Source organism: Equus caballus, chromosome 23, assembly GCF_041296265.1.
Source record: "Equus caballus isolate H_3958 breed thoroughbred chromosome 23, TB-T2T, whole genome shotgun sequence".
Lineage (NCBI taxonomy): Eukaryota > Metazoa > Chordata > Mammalia > Perissodactyla > Equidae > Equus > Equus caballus.
This window is the reverse complement of record NC_091706.1, coordinates 37,086,187-37,110,347: the sequence shown is the minus strand read 5'-3', so window position 1 is coordinate 37,110,347 and position 24,161 is coordinate 37,086,187. Positions and strand designations below refer to the sequence as shown.

At 42.8% G+C, this 24,161-nt stretch overlaps 1 protein-coding gene across 6 annotated transcripts in view; it reads right to left on the bottom strand.

Annotated features, from left to right (window-relative positions):
• SMARCA2 (SWI/SNF related, matrix associated, actin dependent regulator of chromatin, subfamily a, member 2) overlaps positions 1-24,161 on the bottom strand; it is a 166,771-nt gene that overhangs the window by 49,436 nt on the left and 93,174 nt on the right. For all 6 annotated transcript variants that reach the window (XM_014735432.3, XM_070248197.1, XM_070248194.1 and 3 more), the window contains exons 25-27: positions 20,532-20,759; positions 17,262-17,339; positions 12,207-12,425 (exon numbers count right to left, since the gene is read on the bottom strand). In XM_014735432.3, the coding sequence (XP_014590918.3) occupies positions 12,207-12,425; positions 17,262-17,339; positions 20,532-20,759 (525 nt within the window). The remainder of the gene's footprint in view (positions 1-12,206; positions 12,426-17,261; positions 17,340-20,531; positions 20,760-24,161) is intronic.

Genomic DNA, 24,161 nt, shown 5'->3' with positions numbered 1-24,161 from the left:
CCTTGACCCATATTGGTCAAAAAAAACCACTGGATTCTACTGACTCTGCCAAAAGGACATGGACCACAACCAAATCTCCTGTCCCAGCCCTCATTTCTGGCTGGTCGACTCACTTATTCACAAGTATTTATTGAGCGTTTATCATCCGTGAGGTGCAGCTCTAGGGCTGGCATATGGCAGTGGACTAGACAGGTGAGGGCCCTGGTTTTCTTGGAGCTAAACAGTAGGGGAAGGAGACAATGAGACAACCTTTAGATGGTGGCAAGAGCCATGAAGAAATTAACATCGATTATATGACAGTTACTGGCAAGGTCTGCCTCTTTCAGCTGGGGCGGTCAGGAGGGATCTCTCTGGAAAGAAACCACGAGGACAAGGAAACAGCCGTGGGACGATCTGGGAGGGAGCCTTCCTGGAAGGGTAAAGGATCAGAAAGACAGCCCAATGTGGAAGCTGCTCAGAGAGCAAGGGGAGAAGATGAAGTTGAGACCCAAGGGCCAGGTAGAGGCCAGATGGCCATGGCTTCACTGATCATGTCGAAGTGTTTGGAGTTAATGACAACTTGGAATGGGAGGCGCTGGAGGGTTTTAGGTGGGGAGTGTGTGGGGGGGTGGTGGGTAGGGAGGAGGAGTCGGGGTAGTGGGTAGGGAGTGGTCAGAACCGGTATCTTCTTAGGAAAGTACCCTCTGACATCTCTGGGGAGCCGCCTGAACTGCTGTGAACAAGAGAAAACACTATCTTCCAAGACACCAGGCAACTGCAAATGTCACATGCTCCAGCTCATTATTTTGGCACCTAAATCACTGAATCTCTTTTTCTGTTGTCAGAGGTGCGGGACCAAGCAGGGTCGGTAGAAACCCCAGGGGCACAGCTGTGGGTGTTAGAGGCTTGAGGTTCCCAGCAGCAGCCAGAAGAGGAACCCCACTGCCTTCCCCTTGTGGAGGCCATACGTTTAGCCAGCGGCAGCTCCCCTGTCCTCCTCTAGGAACTGGAGGATGGGGGAGGGAAAATCGTAAATAATATCCCCTGGGGCTTGACACTAAAATTCCAGCAGGAGGCCGGATACATGTTGTTTAAACTCTGCTGATTTCCTGAACAGTTAAAAGCCCTACAAGTTAGAGCATCTCACAATCTATTTTAATTTCTATTAACTCTCATCTGTGTACACTTGGAGACCTGCTCTTGACAAGCTCTTTAACGTGGCTAAGTGTGCAATATTATCTCTAATAGCATCTCTCAAATCTGGTTCTTAATTGCACTAATAAGGCGGGCCAGCCACGATCGTAAGGAACAGAGACTTGAAAATTAGCACCTCTTTCTCCAGTCCTAGCACCGTGGGCGGCTCAACCGACTGGATGCTCAATAAAGGGGCATTGAATTGAATTTGCTTTTCAACAGCCTCGGTGGGTTGAAAGGACCCACTGATAAGAAAGCAGGGGATGATTATGATTAAAACCACAGTAAAAAGTAAAAAGAAAAGCACTTTCACGTGATGTTAGAGACTGTCTTTAGAAAAGTGGACGGAACCGTGCAGATCAAAGAGACTGCAAACTCAACCCAGGAGGGTCAAGACGCTTGTCCAGGATCACATACTCAGCTGGCAGCAGGCCGGGACCTGCATGCCAGGGGCCTGAGTGCTAGGCCCAGGGCTCTTCCTGCAGGCATGAAGGGCTAAGCAGAAAACCTGAGTCAAGACAGTTGATAGCTGAGTGAGTACAGTTAGGTGGACTTGAGGTGAATAAGCCTGGGGGCATGTCCTGTAACGTATTCAGCAAGTAAACATATCTTCCTCCTTAATTCCATTCATGCGGGGGGATGGGGCCCCTTTATCTCCCCTGTGACCTTTCTTCTGTCATCCCAAACCCTGTCTTCTAGACACACAACAGGAGTATTTCTTTTCTTTTCCTCTCCTATTAGGTTTCCTCTGAAATAATTTAACACTTTTTCCTTGATAGCTAATTTTTTGGGGGGAATCTTTCTTATATGCCAGGTTCTATGTTACACCTCTACAGTTAAACCTCAGAAAACTCTATGAAGAACATGCTGCTATTTCCCCCATTTTACAGCGAGGCTATGAAAGGTTACACCAGGCACTCAGGGCTCAAAGCTAATTAGATGGGGCCTGGGATTTGAAGCCCGGGTCATCAGATTCCAACGCCTACATTCTCATCCACTATCCTAAACTCCCCAGGTAGATAGCCAGCGAGGTCACAGTACTGTGACACATCCAGACACGGGCACAGTGACAGTGAAGTCACCCTGCCCTGTCTCTAACTTCCTAACCTTTGCCCTCCCCAACTCCCACCCCATGAATGAAATCATGTTGCAATGTCTATCACGTTGTACATCTTAAATACATACGCCTTTTATTCCTCAAAAATAAATTTAAAAACTTTTTAAAAGATTTCCTTCATGTAGCTTTATCGATTAAAAAAAAAAAGGTGGGGCTGGCCCCGTGGTCGAGTGGTTAAGTTTGCACGCTCCGCTGCAGGCGGCCCGGTGTTTCGTTGGTTCAAATCCTGGGCGCAGACATGGCACTGCTCATCAGACCACGGTGAGGCAGCATCCCACATGCCACAACTAGAAGGACTCACAATGAAGAATATACAACTATGTACGGGGGGCTTTGGGGAGAAAAAGGAAAAAAATAATGTCTTATAAAAAAAAAAGGCAAAAAAGTATAGGACACAAGCCACATCTTGATTCAAAAAAGCAGACATATTCCTAAAACCATCTGTTTCTCTGCAGTAGTTTGCTCCAGGTAAAGACAACGTGAACTTGCTTGGGCTCCTTCAGCCTCTGTGAGCCAGACCCAGTTTCCTGTGGTTACTTTCAATGACTGAGTCCGATTTCAGAGCTGAATCCCGATTTCGAAGGACAAACCTTGAGACTAGAAATCCCAGGCATCGCAGTTTTACAAATCAATCGAAACCAGTCTCTCTGGCTTCTCAACCTTTAGTGTTTATTTTAGTGGGCGCTCTGAGGACTGCTTCTCCCACTGAACTCACCCTACTACATTTTGACCAAGGGAACATATTAAGGTCCAGTCGCTGTTAAAGCAATCTAGCCAACGGATTCCAGCATAAAATAAAAATTGTGACAAGTTATCAAAATTCTTTTGCTATCAAATATTTCCACAAACAATTCACAGTTCTTACCACCATGCACTAGTTCAGTATTTCCTTCTTAAAGTACTGAACAACCTGGAATTTGGCAAAAACAAAATCTATTTTCTAGGGCCTTAGCTCTCCCTTGTGTATAAAGATGGAAATGCAGCTTGCTAGAAATTTTTGCCCCAGTAAATCTGATGACCCAACTTTAAAGGCTAAAAATGCCATTTGAGAAAATAAAAAAAAAAAAATCAATTTTTATATCTTATAACAAAAGGAAAGAAAGATTGTTTAAAGTGACAAAAGAGAAGCAACAAAATATTAAGGCTATAATGCACGTTGTGCTTTAGATAAAGGATACCCCAAAATCTTGCCAGTATAAAATAAGATATTTGGGGAGAAAAGTACATCTCGCAGAATCCCTGACGTTCTCAGCTGTGATTTCAGCTAGGAGATTCCAGCCTCTGTCTCTGACTTCAGGCTGGATCATACTTAATCCAGCCCAAACAGGGGAGACATTATCCTGTTTCCAAGATTTCTAGAGAGAGAAAAATCCTCTTCGTATAGGTGAGGAAATATTTTATTTCTCACTGCGTATGTCAACGGAATTTCAAATATTTTGTATGAAATCCTAATTTCTTTAAACTTTCTTGGCACTTTTTCCAGTTCCCTGTGACTCACCCTCCATGAATTTCTCTGCCCTTTTCCTGTGTAGAGTTGAGCGTGGGCTGGTGGGGACAGAAAGCCAGTGAAGGGGTCTTATCCTTTATGGGCACCTTGGTGTTATGTAGCTTTTGAAGACACACAGGTAAATTCCTTTGAGAGGAGTCACATTTTACTTTACAGATTACTCCTAGTGCTATATAGTTTGAGAGTCTTTTGTTACTTTGTTTTCTCCACTTTGAGCTTTGGGAAGTGGAAACCCCAAAAATCCTTTTCGTGGTCAGTAGACATGACTATGGGGACCACACAAATCTTGAGAAGATTAAATGCTTATCTGGTGACAGATTAGACAAGGAGATAGAGGGTGACACATGCTGTCTTTCCTTGGGGTCCCTCTTGAAGCCCCATGGTTTCTAAAACTAGCTGTATCTATGGCCAGGTTTAAAGATCTGAGGAAGTGGGCCTTATCACCATCATTTACATACCATGGTTTGGGCCTGATGCACAGGGCATTGCAAAAACACAGAGGCGCCTTCCTGCATCCCCAGGAGCTTGACCAATGCACCAAAAGAAGCATCCAAACCCTCATACCTAAGGACCACACAGAGAGACGCCCGCAAATAAGGACCTTTCCAAATGACAGTTTCGAGACATCAGCTCCTGGGTGAAACTAAAGCAGACTCTCCGAAGTTTGTTCCCTCCGTCAGGCTGGCAATTAAATATTATACAGAGCACATAATTTAGACTGCATTCCAATTATCTTCAAGTGCTGTAGGGCACAAATCACTCACTCAGCAATTAAATAAATTCTGAGATGTCACGAAATGTTTTAAGGAAGGGAAGGATTCTGAAGTTGGCAGAAGGACCAAAGAACAGGAAGCACAGAAAAACGAAGCATTCCAGAATTCTCCCTCAGCCCACATTTTGGCTTCGCAGTCACCCCAATTTTATGGAGCCCATGCCTCAATAATGATTACAATACTAAAAACATTGCAGCCAGTGACGTTCAACACATGGCTGAAGTTAAAACAAAAAAACCTGGCCCACTGGGCTCATCACACAGCTGTGCCAATTTAAGTCGATGGAGTGCCTGTTCTCACACATAAAGAAACAAAGGTATTTTTCCAAGAAATTAGCAACATGAGCCAATTATTGTGTGTGTGCAAATACACACATATACATATAATACATAATATAGCACTGTTATCTCCCTGGGTACACCCTGGGAAAGGTATAAAACAGTAATGGATATAATATTTTTAAAACCTCATTGATACTCTCTTTCACCCTCTCTTGAGGGGCCACTCCCTGTTCAGGAGAGTGATCCACTGCCTTGAGGGGGATGAGGATAAAATTGGTACGTAAAGACAAAAAGACCAATGACTTCATTGACTTCTAAAATGGGATTTGTGAGTCGATCATCAGACAGCAGTCCAAATCAGGCTTTGCTGATAGAGAAGAGTCTCCTCAATTCCAAAGGCTCTTTGCAATCCTGAGCTAAGCCTGGTGCACAGGGATCCTCAGAACTGCAGGAGAAGACACAGTGCAGAGCACTACAGCAGGGCAGGTGTATGTGGGAAGTTGCTCTATGACAGGAAGGCAGGGGAGAGAGCTTCTTCCTTGGAAAGAAAAGGGGTAAAGCGGAAGAGAGGTAAGAGGTCAGGCCTGAGGATATTGCTACCTGTTGTACAATGAAGAATTTGTCTGGTCTTTGTCCTGCGTTCCTGGCATGGTGTTTCTAAAACCCTTGGAATCTCCTGAGGGATGGGAGTATCTTTGTTATGCTAATGAAGTGACTCATGCTGGGCCCCTTAGATAGCTTCAGGATGGGGCTGGTCACCAGAAAGACCAACGACATAATTAGAAGGTTGGGAGGCTGAGCCAGCCAGACGTCCAGAGAGGGATGGAGGGGTGGAGATGGAGTTCAATCACATGGCCAATGATTTAATCAATCATGTCTACATAATGAGACCCTCCAAAAACTCTGGACACTGAAGCTCGGTGGAGCTCCCTGGTTGGTGAATATAATGATGTGGCACCAGGAGAGTGATGCACCTTGATTCCATGAGGAGAGGGCAAGGAAACTCTGTGTCTCCTCCCAGACCTCGGCCTATGCCTCTATTCATTTGCCTGGTCCTCCTGATTTGTATCCTTCCTAACAAAACTCTAATCACAAGTAGCGCTTTCCTGAGATCCATGAGTCACTATAACAAATTATTAAATCTGAGGGGGTCATGAGAACCCTTGAATTTATAGTCAGTCAGTCAAGACTGTGGGTGGCCTGGGGACCCCCAAAGTGTGGGGGTCCTGACATCTGCAGTAACAGCAGTCTTGTTGGGGACTGAGAGCTTTAACTTGTGGGTTCTGTGCTGACTCTGGGTAGTTAAGTGCCAGAATTGAATTGCAGTACACCCAGTTGGGGTTGAAATGGAATACTCACCTTCCAGGGTCTGAACCTGGTATGTTTCGGGGGCGGGGGGGGTGGGTGCAGGAAGCAAGAGGAACGAGGCACTAAAAATGCCCAGAGGTAGGTTTACTGTGAAGCTAATGAAGCACAGCTCCAGGACGGTCACTCCATGAGCTCCTTCCAAGGCAGGGTCCCTCACCATGTGTTCATGTGGTCAGATACTTTCACAGAATTTGCAAAAGGAAGACATTTTTGTATTGCTTGTTCTAAAGAGCTCCCTGATCTGCCCAACCATCAGATTCTAGAAGCTTCAGGCTTGACAACTCCCTGGTGGTGACTCAGCAATTGTTGAGAAAAAGGGGCTAGGCTATCCTGAATGTTCTAGCACATGGTGAATCAAGTAGCCAAGGATTTGCAGACTCCCAAACAGGGCACAAAAGAGCTGAGAGCACTATGAGACCAGAGAGGCCAGGGGTCTTCATGAGACTTCACCATGCAGGAAAGCTGCTGACTGGAGTCTGTGGCCAAGACCTCAGAGACACGACAGACCAGGGGCCCTGCACTGAGCCCAGCAGAGACCCACAGGATAGTGGGAGAACCAGGGTGCCAGCCCCCAAATGCCATGAGGAATCACCAGCTTCCACCTTTATCCAGATGCCATCTTGGGAGCAAAAGGGGACAGGAAGCCACAGGAGAAAAGAGAAACAGCCCATAGGGTACATGAATGTTGAACTAACTATCCCAAAAAGATGATGCTAACTTGAGACTGGCTGACACCAAAGAAATTTGTTTCTTCAATAGAAACAGAGATTTCAAAACAACTTAAAAAGTCTTTTTTAAATTTAATTTAATTTAATTTTTTTTTTTTTTTAAGATTGGCACCTGGGCTAACAACTGTTGCCAATCTTCTTTTTTTTTTTTTTCCCCCTGCTTTATTTCCCAAACCCCCCTGGTACATAGTTGTATATCTTAGTTGCAGGTCCTTCTAGTTGTGGGATGTGGGACGCCGCCTCAATGTGGCCTGACGAGCGGTGCCATGTCCACGCCCAGGAACTGAACCCTGGGCTGCTGTAGCAGAGTGTGCGAACTTAACCACTCGGCCACGGAGCCAGCCCGTAATTTAATTTTTATTTATTTATATTTTTGAGGAAGATTAGCCCTGAGCTAACTGCTGCCAATCCTCCTCTTTTTGCTGAGGAAGATTGGCCCTAAGCTAACATCCATGCCCATCTTCCTCTACTTTATATGTGGGACACCTGCCATAGCATGGCATGCCAAGCGGTGCCACGTCTGCACCTGGGATCCCAACCGGTGAAACCTGGGCTGCCAAAACGGAAGGTGCAAACTTAACCACTGCACCACCGGGCCAGCCCCTAAAAAGTCTTTTTTTAAAAAAAAACTTAGCTGTGCTTGAAATTGTGATCCGCTTCATTTAAAACAACATTACGAATAAAGAAAAAGGTTAAAAATCTTCCAACTAAACAGATTGTCTAAAGGACACTGAGGGAATTTTTAGCATACTATGATTATAAAATAAAATCTGTTTGTGATGAAACCGTAAGAAAATTTTCAAAGTAGCCATATCACTTAAATTTAACCTAAGAGTTCTGAGGCAGAGACTGCTAGCTAGTCACCAAAATCTTATTTTCCTGGGCTCACAGCCAGACCACATTTCCCAGTCTCCCTTCTAGCTAGTGTGGCCACGTCTGAGTTCTAGCCAATGGAATGTGAGCAGAAGTGATATATAACCATTCAGACCTTGCCCATCAGAACTCCACACCCACCACTCCATGCTGTTTTCCCCACTTCCAGCTCATCGGGATGGAGCTGACTAAGCTGGCAAGGGCTCTGCCAACCTGGATCCCTGAATGGCCACATGGAGAACAGCCCCTCCACCACCAGGAAACACCCACCTTGCACTTTTACGTGAAAAATAAAATTTTACTCATTTTTTTGGATAGGCCCATGAATAGGGCATGCTTATGTTCATCTGTTACAGTCATGAACATTACCCTCTTATACATCAAGCCAGTGCTATTCCAATTTGGCCATCAGTGGGCATTTACTGTTTACAGACAGAAGTTCTAAGTACTAACAAGATCTGGTTTATCAACCAGTCAGGAAAGCAGGCAGGTCGGCAACTACCAAGAATACTAGAAAACTGGATTTGAGCTGTGACAGAAGAACAGGCAAAGAAATGTGAGAGCCCAGGAGGAAATACAATTAGTATTTATCTGTGAAGGCATCACCGAAGGGATGGCAATTGAGTTGGGCCTTGAAGGATGAGGAAAGTCCAAAAGAAAGAGGAGAGGAGGGGAGGGAAGTTCATTCCAGACTGGACGTGAGACCTCAAACATTTTATCCAGTGGGATGTGATGCTAACGACAGAAAAAACATCGTTTTGTTCCCCCCAGGGAACAGAATCAAGGCCAGTGAGGAGGAGCTCCAGGGAAAGAGGAGTCTGTCCAAAGGGAGGAAGAACTAAATTGGGGCTGACTGCACGCTGGAGGGGCTACGCAGACAAGAAGGCAGAGTGCTTCCTTGAGGGACGGCCAGCGTCTTGGCATGGGCACCGTGGAGAATGTGATTTAAGCACGAGATGGGTAGCTGCTCCATTCAGCTGCCTTCCAGCTCTGGGATTCTATGTATCTTCGATGCCTCTGCCAAGCAGGCTTTGTACAACATTGCCAGGAAAAAGAAGAATTATTTTAGCCTTGTTACAGCATTTCTTAACCAACGGTCCTTGCCAAATTCCCTTTCAAGGCTGTGTTGGCTGGGTTTGCACAACGTGTTCAATCATAAGCCGGTGGAGAACATTTCTGCATATCCAGGCCCATGACAACTCCTTGAATATAATTTTATTATCAAAAACGCTTAACAGGCTGATATTAAACAGGACTGCTGCTGGTGAACAAGAAAACAGATGACAGTAAGCATCTATTCTGAATGCTTAGGCCACGGGGCATTCTGCCTTAACGTCATGTCCTGGTTAACAGTAAGTTACCGGCTCATACCAAATATGGACAAACAGTTTTTAAATTACAAAAAGATATATTACAATAAAGCTGTACTGAGAATGGTTTTGTCCTTCTTGGGTGACTTGGTATCTTGCCAGACACCTTAGGGTGAAAATTATAAACATCAATTTCACAGGGTAGTTTTGTAAAACAAACTAGTTTTCCATTTTTAGATGCGCATGTTATAGATAAAAGGAAGTCTACTGGATACACTAAAAAGAAAAATGCTTTGCTAACATTACTGGGAAATGAGTAACTTTCCGCTTTTCTCTTATAAGGTTATAATTTCATTTTCACAAACATTTATTGAGTCTCTACCGTATGCGAGGCACTGTGCTACTCATTACTGATATAAACTGAATAAAAAAAAGAATAAATGAGGTACAGTAGTGTCTCCTTATCCACAGGAGATACGTCCCAAGACCCCCAGTGGATGCCTAAAAGTGGGGACAGTACCAAACCCTATAGATACCAAGTTTTTTTCCTCTATGTACATATTTGAGGTGTAACAGCAAAACTAGCAGATTTCTTTTTCCTTCTTCACAATGTTTTGTTTTTTTAAAAGATTGGCACCTGAGCTAACAGCTGTTGCCAATCTCCTGTTTTTTTCTTTTTCTTCTTCTTTTCCCCAAAGCCCCCAGTACATAGTTGTATATTCTAGTTGTAGATCCTTCTGGTTGTGCTATGAGGGACGCCACCTCAGCATGGCTTGATGAGCAGTGCTAGGTCTGCGCCCAGGATCCGAACCGGTGAAACCCTGGGCCGCCGAAGCGGAGCGTGTGAACTTAACCACTCGGCCATGGGGCCAGCCCCCCTTCTTCACAATTTCATGGATAGCAGATTTTATCTTAGCAACCTCAGCATACGATCTTTATTCTTTCCTTATTAAGTAAAGAACTTTCACTTTTTCACTTAAAGGAAGCACCTGACAGCTTCTCTCTGGCATATCTGAATTGCCAGCATCACTACTTTTGTGCTTTGGGTCTATTATTAAGTAAAGCAAGGGTTAGCTGTACACAAGTACTGCGACACCAAGATAACTGAGACGGCTACCAAGTGACTAATGGGCAGGTAGCATATACAGTGTGGAGACGCCAGACAAAGGGATGTGTCACATCCTGGGGTGGATGGAGCGGGAAAGCACGAGATTTCATCATGCTACTCAGAATGGTGTACAATCTAAAACTTATGAATTGTTTATGTCTGGAACTTTCCATTTAATATTTTCGGACCTTGGTTGACTGCAGGAAAGTGAAACCACGGAAAGTAAAACCGCGAATATGGGGGTACCACTGTATTCTAAACTTGAAAACTTCCTAAGAATCATAACGTTATTTTTCTTAAGAGTATTTCCCCCTGATTATTAAAAAAATGATAAGTTCAGCTATATTCTTGCCCAATAAACAAGGTTATTTTGCTTGTAATAGCTGGAGATTATACATATATAAAGACTGACTTTAAAATGTTGGCCTAGATTGTTGTCTCATTTCTTGTAATAATATTCCACATACTTAATTTATTGCTTAAATAAAAGAGAAAGGAATAGAATTTTCCTGAGCTCAGAAATGATGATTAAACAAACACGAAACTCTTCACATTCTAGAATGAATCTTAATTATACAGCCACAACCTCACAATAGCGAAACAAAAGAAATCCACAAAACTGTATCCTGAGGCCACTGGAATCTTTGGATGTGACCAGAAAAGAATCACACAAAAGTTACATTCCATAGGTCAGTGTTCAGCCGTAAATATGAGCAATGCTTTCTTAGTCTCTTTCTTCTCAGAATACAACAGACTTTAATCTTTTTGAAATTCAGGTCTTGTCTCTCTTATCATACAGCATCCTGAGTAAATCACATCTCAACTGCTGCCAACACCTGTCTGCTTTCGATGTCCAACCTCAAGTGGGGGTAGTAACGTTATTTTTTTTAAGAGTATTTCCGCCCACCTACCTACCCACAACCTGAGTCCTAAAATCCGTGGGTCACAAAGCTTGGGAACTGCATTCCCTTTAGAAAACAACAGCTTCTATTTTGTTTGGTTTTCACCCAACTGCGCTTACTATTTCCAGTGCGCATTTCCTGGCCCTGCCCGGAACGCACGTCCCAGACTATCTAGATACTAAGTCTGCTCCCAGTAACGGAAAGTCAGGCTCAACCTGCCAATGGAAGATTCATGCCGGCTTCGCCATTCCCACGTGTGGCTCCTGGGCGTGTTTTGATATTTCTCTGCTCCCTGGGAACATTCTGAGATTTCATTCCCCAGTCAAAATGAGAAATCAACATTTTCCAAAGGTGGGAGAAAACCTCAAATCGTAGAATAATATTTCCACGCATCAGCGACCTGCATCCCAGGTCCCAGTCTGTGTCTGCAATGGACAAATCAGATCAAGCCAAAACTGGGCTCACCAATGCATCAGCACTCACTGATTCTTATTTCTAGGCAGCTGTGTGATCCTGCCTAGTCACTTAACCTCTCTGGGCCACAGCTGCTTTGTCTGCAAAACCAAGAGAGTACCAAGACACCTTCCAGCTCTAATGTTCTTTGGGTCTAGGAAATAACAACGCAGTTAGAAAATGCCACTGTCCCTGAACTCTCTCTGCAGGCCTTGGAAAAGTACAACTGATTAAAGATCATGAAATAAGGGGGAACAATCAAAAAGATCTCTAAGGTCCCCTTCCACATTTTGATTCTAACTCCAAGAGAGTGAGGCATGACCAGGCAATTGGTCATAAAACATTAGTGGGTCTCATAGCTCTAATAATCCTGTGCTTGCAATGGCCAGCTCTGCTCTAGCAAAAAGTTCTTCCTTATACTACAAAGGACTGCCTTCACTGAAACGTAGAATGACTCCACTGCAACAGAAATAATCTTATCCACGTTCAAGAGGCCCCTCTCCTTTTATTGGCAGCTTGTCCCCGTCAAAGAATGCCAGCTCTTGACCCGTGATTTCTCCAAGCCAACAAGAACACTCCACATAGCAAGGACGGTTAAGAAAGCCACACCTACCCTCAGCCACTGCTTCTCTGTGAGGGCATCGCTGTAGTCCACATCCCGGCGCTGGCGAGACCCCCTACCAAATATTTTCTCCTCTTCCTCTTCACACGTCAGCCGTTCTACTTCGGCGTCATCTTTAATAATCCAGGAGGGCAGCTCATCTTCCTCCATTAAACGAGGCTTCCGCTTCGGGTTGCGCGCATCCTCCCTCCGCCGGTCCATGTCCATACGCTGGAGAGATTAACACAAGTTTCACCAAGGGGCAGGGGAATCTGTCCAGTACAGACTTTACAGCACATCAGATGTTCCCAAGTCGCCTCCTATGGCGACAGGGTCCCTTCAGCCTCTCCCATGGAGCCTGTCTATCCTGACACGTTCTAGCCCAACCCTAAAGCACCGCGTCCCGGCAAGGAGTCCGCAAGGGAAGATCCCTTCCCTTCCTCTGCACGCACCGTGGCAATTTATTTGTGCATTAAAAAAAATACTCTTTAAAAGTTTCTTTTCTCAGTCTATGTGGGTGCAAAACTACCCGTTAGGTAATGGTGAGAAAATGGAAATTGGGGATGTGTTTTAAAAATATGGGCCATGGCGATACTATTCCTTGCTTCCCTGGCATATAGAGTCTTCAAGCATATGAAAGAGAAAATTCACTAAGAAAATTTCCTTTGACTCAATAGGGCTCGTGCTTTTAATTAAACAACCAGGGGGAAAAAATCCACGGCCCAAGTGTCAGCACCGAAGAGCTACCCGTGGTCAGACACAGACAGGTGGGCAGGTAAAGGGTTTGATTATTCAGTTGGCCGTGAATGTATTGAATTTTCAATGCACCACAGGCTCTGTGAGAGGGACGCCCCTCCATGCTTTAGCTTTTAAAAAGTTTAGCTCTTATGAAAGTGTTATTCCACAGAGAGACAGACCTCAGCGTCATCTCATCTCAGCTGATGGAGTTCTAAGTGGAATGGTTCCCTTTCCTATGGTCTCATAGCCTTCAAAATGCCTATTTCCCCACCTCCTCCTTTCTTTCTTAAAATCCACTTCACTTGTAATTAAACTAAGAGCCACATATTTGGCTTTAACTTATAACTAAACAATCTGATAGCTAAAAAAAGAAAATAAAACCTCCACTGAATTGCTATATACATCAGTTATATATATAACACTAGCTACATGTACCATTTCTACAATCAAATAGACGATTACCCATTACCTTATTTACCTTTTCCCTCTTTCTTCCTTCCATTCTACTGTACTGAAACAGGGATTCAATGTATGTAATTTTTTCTTAAGAGCTAAAACTGGTAACAATGACAATTCTATTCAAATCAAATTGACCTCTAGAACCTATTTAAAAATTAAAACTCCAAGTCCCTTAAACTATGCTTAAACACTTTTGGAAATTATTATATTCCCAAGATGGGACGGGCTTGGCGCATGGTGGAGCCCCATTGGCAGATAAATATGGCCAGCATGCTCTGGCAGGTGCCATAGTTAACTGGAGCCGCTGTTCTGAATCTCGCCTTCTGATGCTCTGGCATCTGAAATGGGATCCACTTAACCTTTGTAATTAGCACACAGACATTGCCTTGTTGATAGGCAGTCTGAAGAGGAGCTTCTCAAGGCAACTTCCTAATAATTAGAAGATAAAAGACATTTCTGTTAATGTGCTACACTGAGATGACAAAATGTTGCCACTTCAATATTTGGTTATGCTATGACTGTTACCTATACCAAGACCTGTAAAATGACTGCGACCATGCATTTGTCTACCATTGAGAAAATAAATCTTTTCTGACATAAAAGCAAATAAATTGCACCTGCATTTTTTTTCTTTTAGGAAGGGTAGATGCAACTTTTAATAAGATAAGCTTAAAGTTCTGACAGTTGCATCTCTTCCCAGACATTCCCTACCTGCAGAATACCAGTATAAAATCTGAAGCTGATGTTCAAGCAAGAAAAGTCTAATTTATTAATTAGTTACTACATAAATATGTTTGCCTTGAGACCCAATAATAAACCTTACACTAATAAGTATAATTAGTTTTAAAAGTACTTCTTGCCTTTGTAGGGAGCATAGCATCTGAAAGCTTAATGCTTGTATGTTAGCAAAATATTTCAGATATGTATCTTGAGCTGTCAAAGATCTTTTTAGAAAATTCATAGGTAATCAGTGTGAGAGACACCTGTTTCTGAAGTCACATTTTTAGAAGGAGAAAGCAAGGAAAATGTTTAAAACAAAGTTTTATTTTAAAGAGACTACATACTTAATGGGTTAACTACAGTGTCTGATATAAAACCAAATAAGTTTGTATTAACTTTATAGAGAGAATTAACTTTTTTTATAATAAGAAAGAGTTTAAATATTTGATATCCAAAGACTTATCGTAGCTCACATTCCATTCTTGTTTCTCACTAAACGTTTTAATCTTTAATCTCAGTAGCTGGGAAGGATTCAAATTTGATTTCCTGCCCCCTGGTGGAGGTGCTAATGGACAGTGAATTGGCCAAAGGCGGCCAGCCCGTTAGACTTAAAAACACAAACCCGATCACACCAAAACAAAAATCTGTATTATCCAAAAACGAGAGGTCAACCTTTAAGAATCAAGTAGAACAGTCACAAAATCAAAGTGCCCTAACCAGCTTCGCCTATTCCAAGCCTTTTCTGTGCATGATAGAATATTGCCAAATTAAAAGAAGGCTGTGCCTTGACCAGACATACAAATTTTTCTCTGAGGCTTTCAATTTTAACAAATATCCAGCCCAAAAGTAAGAAAGGAGGGGCTGCCCTGGTGGCACAGTGGTTAAGTTCGTGCACACCGGTTCGGGTCCTGGGCGTGGACCACTTATTAAGGCATGCTGTGGCAGGCGTCCCACATATAAAATAGAGGAAAATGGACACAGATGTTAGCTCAGGGCCAATCTTCCTCAGCAAAAAGAGGAGGATTGGCGGCAGATGTTAGGTCAAGGCTAATCTTCCTCAGAAAAAAAAAGTAAGAAAGGAGAATTACTCCTTTTCTCTCATTTCAGGGCGGCTGATAGAAATCTCCATCTCTGGGCCTTATGTAATTTCTATAATGGCAGGCAGCTTATCCTTTCCAGGGTCTCAAGAGGATGTGAGGCGAGAGCAGTGCTGAATTCCTGCCAGCGAGTGATGAGCCAGGGAAGCTAAGGGCCTCTGCCTCCAGGTTCAGTGTTCTCCAGTAATCTACATTTTAATAAACTCCTCAAGGAGAGGAAAGATGTCTATTTCCTATGTGTATCTCTAATCTCCCTCAATAGAGACTAAATGGTGACTGACAGTATGAGTTTAGAATTGAGATTTTATGACATCCTATGTTGACCATGCTGTTAAAATCTCTTTTCTGCCATTTCTCTACAAAACGGCTTTACTTGGGCAGGGTGGTTCATTTGAGGTGCTGGGGGAAGAGTGCATATCCTAGGTTAGGATGTATTCCCATGGCAGCCTAAAGGTTTCCTGGGAAAGAACTAAATGTCTTTTATCTTGAATCATTATGTGTGAACACAATCACTGTTCCCTAGACAAAAATCACAAACTCACAAAAATAACATAAGCCTCCACACAGCTGGAGCTCCATTCTCAGATTGTCTAGGCTAAAAGGGAGGAGATTGCAAACCCTGTGGGTCATAGTTGGCCCACAGTTATGTTTCGTTTGGCCTGCAGTATTATAAAATAATAAAAAATTGAATTTAGTCACAAACATTTCAAAATCCAGAGATTTCATATAAAAACTTAGGTCTCCAGCTTCTCTTGAAAATTTGCAATTTCTGGCTCCACGGGGCTCACATTCCTACCTTGCAGCTCCGTCCTCCTTTGACAAAGCAGCTTCAGGTCACCACCACCCACCCACCCCTGTCCACTTGCTGCACTCACGCAAATGACTTGTCTGAGACCCGGGGACATTCAAATTTGGGACCTCTGCTTTGGGGGTCCTGCAGCATTCAACTGCCAAAGTGACTGTCTACATTTCTTCACTCACTCCACAATGAGGCTAAATCTTATAAAGAGCATAATGACTGAAGGTACCATGGGAGCTCGCAACCTTCTACATCCTGATCCATACTGACACCATCATAAGGCCTGCAATTTTGCAAAGGCCACCATTCACTCAATAATATTTATTAAGCAACTACTATGTGCGAGAAACTGTTCTGAGCATTGCAGATACAGAAGTCAATAAAATAGCTATGGCAAATGCCTTAGGAATGCAGTAAAATATTACTTCTGAGAGCATCCCTCACTAGCAAGGGGCTTGCTCCTTGTACATACTGGCCTTGTGGCAGGCCACAAACATACCTCAAATTCAGGTTTCAGCAAAATTACAGGTGGCTATGTTAGCATGGAACGTCAAGGTTGAAACCATGCACGTTAAATCCTCAAAGGTCAGGGTTCTTTTTTATCTACTTTGTACCAGCAAAATCCAACCAATTTCGATGTTTAAATGAAGGCTACACTTTGATGCAGGTCTGGAAGGTTCCTATTAGCTTAAGCAGGCTCTCTTCACCAATAAGAAGAGGCACGACTGCTGTTTCAGTTGCTGTCCACCCCCACCACAGGGAGCATATTTGTTTCGATCCAGTAAGGAGACAGCTAGGGCATAGTTGTAAACTCTGCCTACAGGATTAGCACAGGTTTCCTGAATGATGCTGGCCTGGGAACAGAAATGAGCTGGGAGTGGGGTGGGGGGGTCTCTGATAAGCCATAGACCACAGGGCCTGTCCAGAGGGTGCAGCTGCTACTCAGCCCTGGCCAGCTGTTTCCATCTAGAGATGTGGGCCTGATACTGCCCGCTCTCATTTTTCAGGAGAAGCCAGAAATCGGGATTCTTTTCATGTTGGCAACAAATTCGAAATTTTAAAATACACTGCGTGGGCCAAACAAAATATGTCTGCAGGCTAAATCCAGCCAGTTTGCAGCCTCTGGACTGAAGGAAAGGCAAAAGCTTGACAAATGACAGTCTGCCCGGGCATGCAGGCCCCAGACATCTTGTGTTAAGAGAGAAAGGGGCAGAGGAGTAAGGCATTTGTTTCTGTGATTTTCTGGAATATTACCATAAAAAGATCAAATTCTTCTTCTCGTCGAGCAATCATTTGGTTCAGAGTCTCGTCATCCGGTACTTCGTCTTCCTCCTGGGGTTAAGAACAGAATGATTTAACAGGCTGAACGAGAGAGGTCGGACAACCGGGGTGAGGTACACACAAGGAAGGTGGATCTGTCCTCCAGACCACAGGGATCCCGTTTCTCCAGCCAGAAAGAAGAGAGGGTCACCGGGTATAGTACTTGCCATTATTATTTTGCAAGCTTATCACCTTCCCAGAGCGAAATCTGTTTAGAGAGGAAATGTGCCCTCTAAAAAATACTGGTTCTCTTGGGTGTGTACCTTGATTCTGTTACTTTTAAAACAAATTACTTAATATCTCCCCGCCTCAATGACCTCATCTGTAAAATGGGTGTGACATTTAATTCACAGAGAAGATGTAAGATTTAAATAAGGAAATCCATATGAAAAAGTGCCTAACATTAATTCTTTTAATTCTATTAAACTTATCCCAAATAGAAATCCTTATTTTCAAAGCCTTACCAAAAAAATGAGTATGTGAAACTTCGTGACTAGGAACAGAGCAAGACCACAAAAATCACATATATATGTCAAATATATAGCCTTAAGATATGTGTAATCAATGTATTTCAGTGGTCATTATTATACTAATGGTTAGAGCCGTGGATGTGACAACTCAAAAGGTATCAATCACAAAGTCCCCACAAAACTATACTTAATTAAAATAATTTAAATGAAGTCGAGAAAACAATTACATAAGGGCTAATATTTTCATTTTATATTATGTTAGACCAAGGCACATTATCTCTCTGCAAATTCCTCAGAAATCAACAGTTCTCAAGTTTTGAAGAAATGTTATGCTATGACTTTCACATTTTTAAAAAAATGATTCTAAAAGCTGGGCGTATACTATTGAACTTATGTTCCAAAACGATTTTTATCATATGTTAAAAATCAGATGGGGAATTTCAGTGTATCAGCAGAGGGAAGAGACAGGAGAACCCGGAAATCATATATCCAATTTCCTAAATCAACCGTTCAAAACAAGGCAGCTTGTTCTAGACAGAGTATGAGCGTAGTACTAGCGGCTGAAATGAAATGACTCTGTCAATTCAATATAATAGTGACTTGTGAAAAACCTTCTATTCTAGTTCATTTCTAGATTGATTAAAGTAAATTTGTCTAAATATTACATTTCATCTGACAAAGACACACACTACCTGGCAGTGGGGCTGAGACGCCACAGTACAAAGAACGTGGTTCACGTATGCTCTGGTGAACAGATGTCCTGCTTTGCCCACCCTCTTCCTAGAACCACATGTTATCCTCTCATCGCCTACCCAGCGGGGGGGCTTGGCTTTCCTCACACTCAAGATGAAAAGATTCTCTTGTCAACTGGTAAGAAGCATGCCCACAGTGGCCTGACCTTCACAGAGAAGGAAATGGCTGGGAAGTGTGCAATAAATCTTCCTGAGTTCTTTGTGCTTTAGAAATTCATCGCCCGTCAACCGCGGAGATGGTAGCCTATGCTGCCTTGGATGTTTAGGACCAGAGCTCTTGACTGAAGTCTATCAGTGTCCCCAAACCTCTTTACATCAGAACACAGGCCGCCTGGAAAATGGTAACATTCGTTTGATACACTGACAGCCTGAATGGGGTGTGGAGCCCCAGCAAGGCGGCTAGAAGCAACTGGCATGGGACTCCACTCCAGGCCCCACCTGGCGGCCCGCGGGGCTGGGCGAGAGCAACATCTCCCAGCAGAGAGGCTGGAAAGCTCCAGGCTACCCTGCATCCCATCTAAATCAGGCCAGATGCTATTTTCACAAGGCCTACACAAAAAAATTAAGCAAAAATATAATGCAAACTACTGGCTGAGTATCAGCTTTGCCCACACCTGCTTTGACAGTATCTCTCACTCACTCAATTATTTTCTTTTGAACTTTCCAAGTGTGTAAACAACAACAAAATCACCTGACAATCTGATTCTAAATTTGTATCAAATATTCAATTTCAAGAATCAAGTCTGTATCACATATTCAATTTCAAGAATCAGAAGTGGTGAATTATTTGAGATCAAAATTTTAAAAATATATGCGAATGTAGGAATGTATGTGCATACGTATTTTTCATTTTAGGGAAGTCTAATAGGTAACTAGTCAAATATATAAGATCAGCAAGTTGGGAGGCACAATAGAAAAGTGCTCTTTAATTTGCAAAAAGGTTCATTTCCGGATTCCTTTAAATATCAAGGTCTACTTCACATTTAGACTCATTTCAGAAAAAAAGTACATGAGACTTTTTTAAAAGAACTTGGTTTATAATTTATAGAAGATTTCACAAACATATCCTACTTAAGGCAAAATCAAACTATATTTAATATATGCAATGAAAACAGTATTCCATATGAATGCGTAAGGTAAACCCACTCTTCAATTTACAAATCTGGGCACACCAAGCCAAATTTGTCTATCCCAGGCCAATTTAATGCTAAGCATTGGCTCTCGTATTTTGTACAGTTTTCTAGATTACATAAGAATTATGTCTTTAAATCTATTTCAAATCCATTTGGGGATGAAAATTTCCTACAGAATTACTAAGACTGGCAATCTAAAAAAATACAAGCAACTACCCAAAGATCCTCTAAGGGAAACAGAATCACCGCATTCTTTGGACAGTCTTGGCAAGTGAAGAGAGATTTGTTTTAGCCAGTAATTTTCTCCGCCTTCGGTGAGCTCTTACAGAAAAATTTGAAGTAGAGGTTAAGGTCAGTCTTTCCAAGTACAACTCAATGGCTGTGATGTCTTGTCCAACAAATGTACTGAAGGGCTGTGAGCCCTGCTCACAAGGCAAAGAGGCAGAGGGCTCTGGAGGATGGCAGAGAGAAAAGCCAAGGAGGGACCCCTGCAGCTTTGTCTTGCATCTAGGTGATTTTGTCCCTGCTAGTGGCCTCTCTGCAGTTCCGCATTTGCCCTACAGAAGGCAGCATTTACAGTACCTACGACCAAGCTGCTGGTCGCATTTCCCGGGACAAAGGAGGGAAGCATCCCCTGGCCAAGCCTGCAGGTCCCTCTAGCAACTGCTTTTAAGACACTCATTTGGAAAGCTTTCAGAGGCTTTCTGTATTTGGGATGGAAGATAGCCGCTAACTTACTCATTTTAATTAATGCCAGCCCAGGAAATTCTTCAAAGAACAAAGAGGTGATTCTTAATCCTTCTGAGACAAAAGGTCACTGTTTGATTTCATAAACTTGGCTTGCTATACCTCATTTTCCTCCTCATGCTCCAAGATGGCCTGCAGGAATGCCCTCCGCTCGTGGCTTGAAGACTTTTGATCAAACATGCCTGCCTGGATCACTTTCTGATCCACATTCAGCTTGTACTTTGCGGCTGCGAGGATCTTTTCCTCCACGCTGTTCACGGTGCAGAGTCTCAGCACCCGGACCTCGTTCTGCTGGCCGATGCGGTGAGCTCGGTCTTGTGCTTGCAGATCCTGTGTGAGAGAACAGTGTGCTATGAGGGCCGATGTGCCTGGAATAGCCCAGCAAACAAGTCTCCTCCCCAAGAGGGAAATACGGGAGCGTTATTTAGTCCACCTTTACTGATGTAAGATTTTGCTTTTATTTATTTTTTTTTTTTGAGGAAGATTAGCCCTGAGCTAACATCTGCTGCCAATCCTCCTCTTTTTGTTGAGGAAGACTGGCCCTGAGCTAACATCTGTGCCCATCTTCCTCTACTTTATATATGGGACCCCTGCCACAGCATGGCTTGATAAGCAAGCAGTGCATAGGTCCACACCAGGGATCCGAACCTGGGAATCTCTGGCTGTGGAAGCAGAACGTGCGAACTTAACCACTGTGCCACTGGGCCGGCCCCAAGATTTTGCTTACATTCTTAACATAGACAAGCTACCTTCATTGGAAAAATTCAAGGTCATCCCTAGATGTGGGAACCTGGGTTCAAATTAACCAAGGCAAGTGAAATACATCTCAGGTTTTGAAATCCAGGTCTCAATTTCATCTGTCCCTAGGTTCACTATTAGAATTAGTCTCTAAATTAAAAAAATTAAAAATAATAAATTTGATGTCATAATTATGACTTCAATATTACCTCCAACTAATCTTAAGTTGCAGGAAACACCACCTTCCCTTTGGTGTAAGGTGTTAAAGATGATTTTTAAGATATCACTGAATTATACATACATTATACATCTATATGTTGTACATACAGTGATTGCTCATGCAGTGAATTTCCTGGGATTTAATTCCATCAAAGATTCAATCTTTAGTTTGGAGAATGAAAAGATTGCTAGTGGAGTAGTAAACTGGTCAATTTTTGGGGATAGGAATTTGGCACTATGTATCAAAAGTATTAAAATTGGGTATGGCCCGTGATTCAGAAATTTCACTTCTGGAAATTTATCCTAAGGAAATTATGGATATGCACAAAGACTGACAAATAAAGATGCACCTCTTGGCATTATATATTATTTATAATCATTTTTTAAAAAGTAGAATTAAGTAAATATTCAACAATAAACAGATTGGTTAAATAAATTCCAGTTTTCTATTGTAGGTATGTACCAACACAGTATCATAAAAATTATGTTGTAGAAGAGTTAATGACACAAAGCAATAACAAGTGAAAACTACAAGTTATATATGAGTATGTATATTATGATCTTATATGTATCTATCTACACCAAGAAAAGGCCGGAAGGACAGACACCAACAAGCCAATAATGTTTATATCTCTAGATCATATGGTTATTGGTGTTATTAAATTTTCCTCATTTTACTTTTACGTGATTTAACAATTTTTTTCCCACTTTACACATATATTACTCTTGTAATAAGAAAAAAGTTTTAATGAACTCTTTAAATAAAAACCTTCATAAACCTATGAAGCACAGTTGCCTAATTTTAAGGCTACACAATAAAAACTTCTTGGTTTGTCACTTTCATACACTCTGGTCCAGGTGATGGTCTCTGGCCCAATGCTAATTAGTTGTTTCCATGTGACCCCCATTAGACCCATATACATTTTTAGGGCAAGGTTCTGTCCCCTGTATCCTGCATCTATAGCACCCTACTTTGCACAGAGCTGACGCTCCACAGCTGTAAGCCCATCCTCTTGACCAGCTGAGTTTCCTGGTCACCCACGTAGCACAAGGAGACAACAGGCCAACAAGTCTGCCCTCAGGAGGTCTGTCTTTGCATCAGGGACCATTACAATTACACGACTAATTAGGCAAAAGTTTTTCCTCAGAAGATATTGGAATAAGTTAATATAAATATCAGGGAGCTAATCCATGAACACAGCTGGGACTCATCCAAATTAGATTATTTTCCAAAGAGGAGAGAGGGACGTAGATAATTAAACTCCAAAGAAGGAAAAACCCCTAAATGTCATTTTCAAGCCCTTAGTTCAATCCTCTCTCTCCACACAGCTTCACCAGAACGGCTAAGCAGCAGCCAAGATGGCAAGTTCTGTGTCATCAACCTCTTGATTATCTCCTAGAACAGAGGTCTGCACACCGTTTCCATAACGGGCCCAAGAGTAAATATTCTGGGCTGTCTGGGCCCAGAGTAAACACTGAGCAGCTGTTCTCCATCAAAGGCTGATATTGCTTTTTTTTTTTTTTTTCAATTTTACACTTTATACTTAAAACTGTGAAAACCATTCTTCGCTTGCAGGTTGGACAAACACAGGTGGAGGGCCAGGCTCAGCCTGTGGGCCATAGTGTGCTGACTCCTGTCGTAGAAGATGCTGATAAATCACAAACATGCTAGGACACAGAGGGCAGCAGAAAGGGCCGGTGAGGAAGCAGAGGGCAGGGGTCATCTACAAACAGTGCAATAAGGTCCTGGATCCACCAGAGCCTGTTGCAATTAGTTTTTTTATTTGTTTTTCTGGCAGTGGTGGTATTTTTTTTGCGTGTTTTAGGACCTTCTATCTATTTGGAAAGTAGCAAAAATTAATATTTCTAGGCTGACAAAGTTTATGCAATGTGAACCTGGAAACCCAGAAGCCAAAATGGGGGGTGGGATTTGTGACAAAGAAATAAGCGCTGCAATTATTGAACGGATGATTCAATATTTCTGAGGTCTTAGTGGCCTGAAACTTCATCACACTGATGCAGGTGTGATTATATCTGAAGACAAGAACACATCCTGAGAAGAGGCCCTCCGAGGTAGCTGTGTGGCTGATGATTCTGTCGCAGCCAGCCTTGGTGGGCTAGTGGTTAAGATTTGGTGCTCTCACCAGGTTTGTTTCCAGTCAGGGAACCACACCACCATCTGTCACTTGTCACACTGTGGTGGCTGCTTGTTGCTGTGATGCTGAAAGCTATGCCACTGGTATTGCAAATACCATCAGGCTCACCCAGGGTGGACAGGTTTCCCCAGAGCTTCCAGACTAAGACAGACTAGGAAGAAGAACCTGGCCACCCACTTCTGAAAAAACTGGCCATGAAAACCCTTATGAATAGCAGTGGAGCATTGTCTGATACAGCACCGGAAGATGTGAGGATGGCGCAAAAAGTCTGGGCAGGGTTCCGCTCTGCTCTACACAGGGTTGTTAGAAGTCAGAATTGACTCGACAGCACAAACAACAAATTCTGTAATAACACCACAGCTCCAGCTCCATGGCTTAAAAATAAAAGTACCAACCCATGGTTTCTAATCAACAGTTGGAATGAGAGTCGTGGTAATGGATTTTATTGCTAATTCCACATTCATCTGTTCTATCTTTGCCTCTAGCTCTAAGGGCCTCCGGTTAGCAACTTTAAGGCTTCTATCTTCAATCTGTCAACGTATGTCAAATAAAAACTCCCTATTTCATCACTATGCCTTAATTTTGATTGCAAGTGATAAAGAATAATTATAGAAAAAAA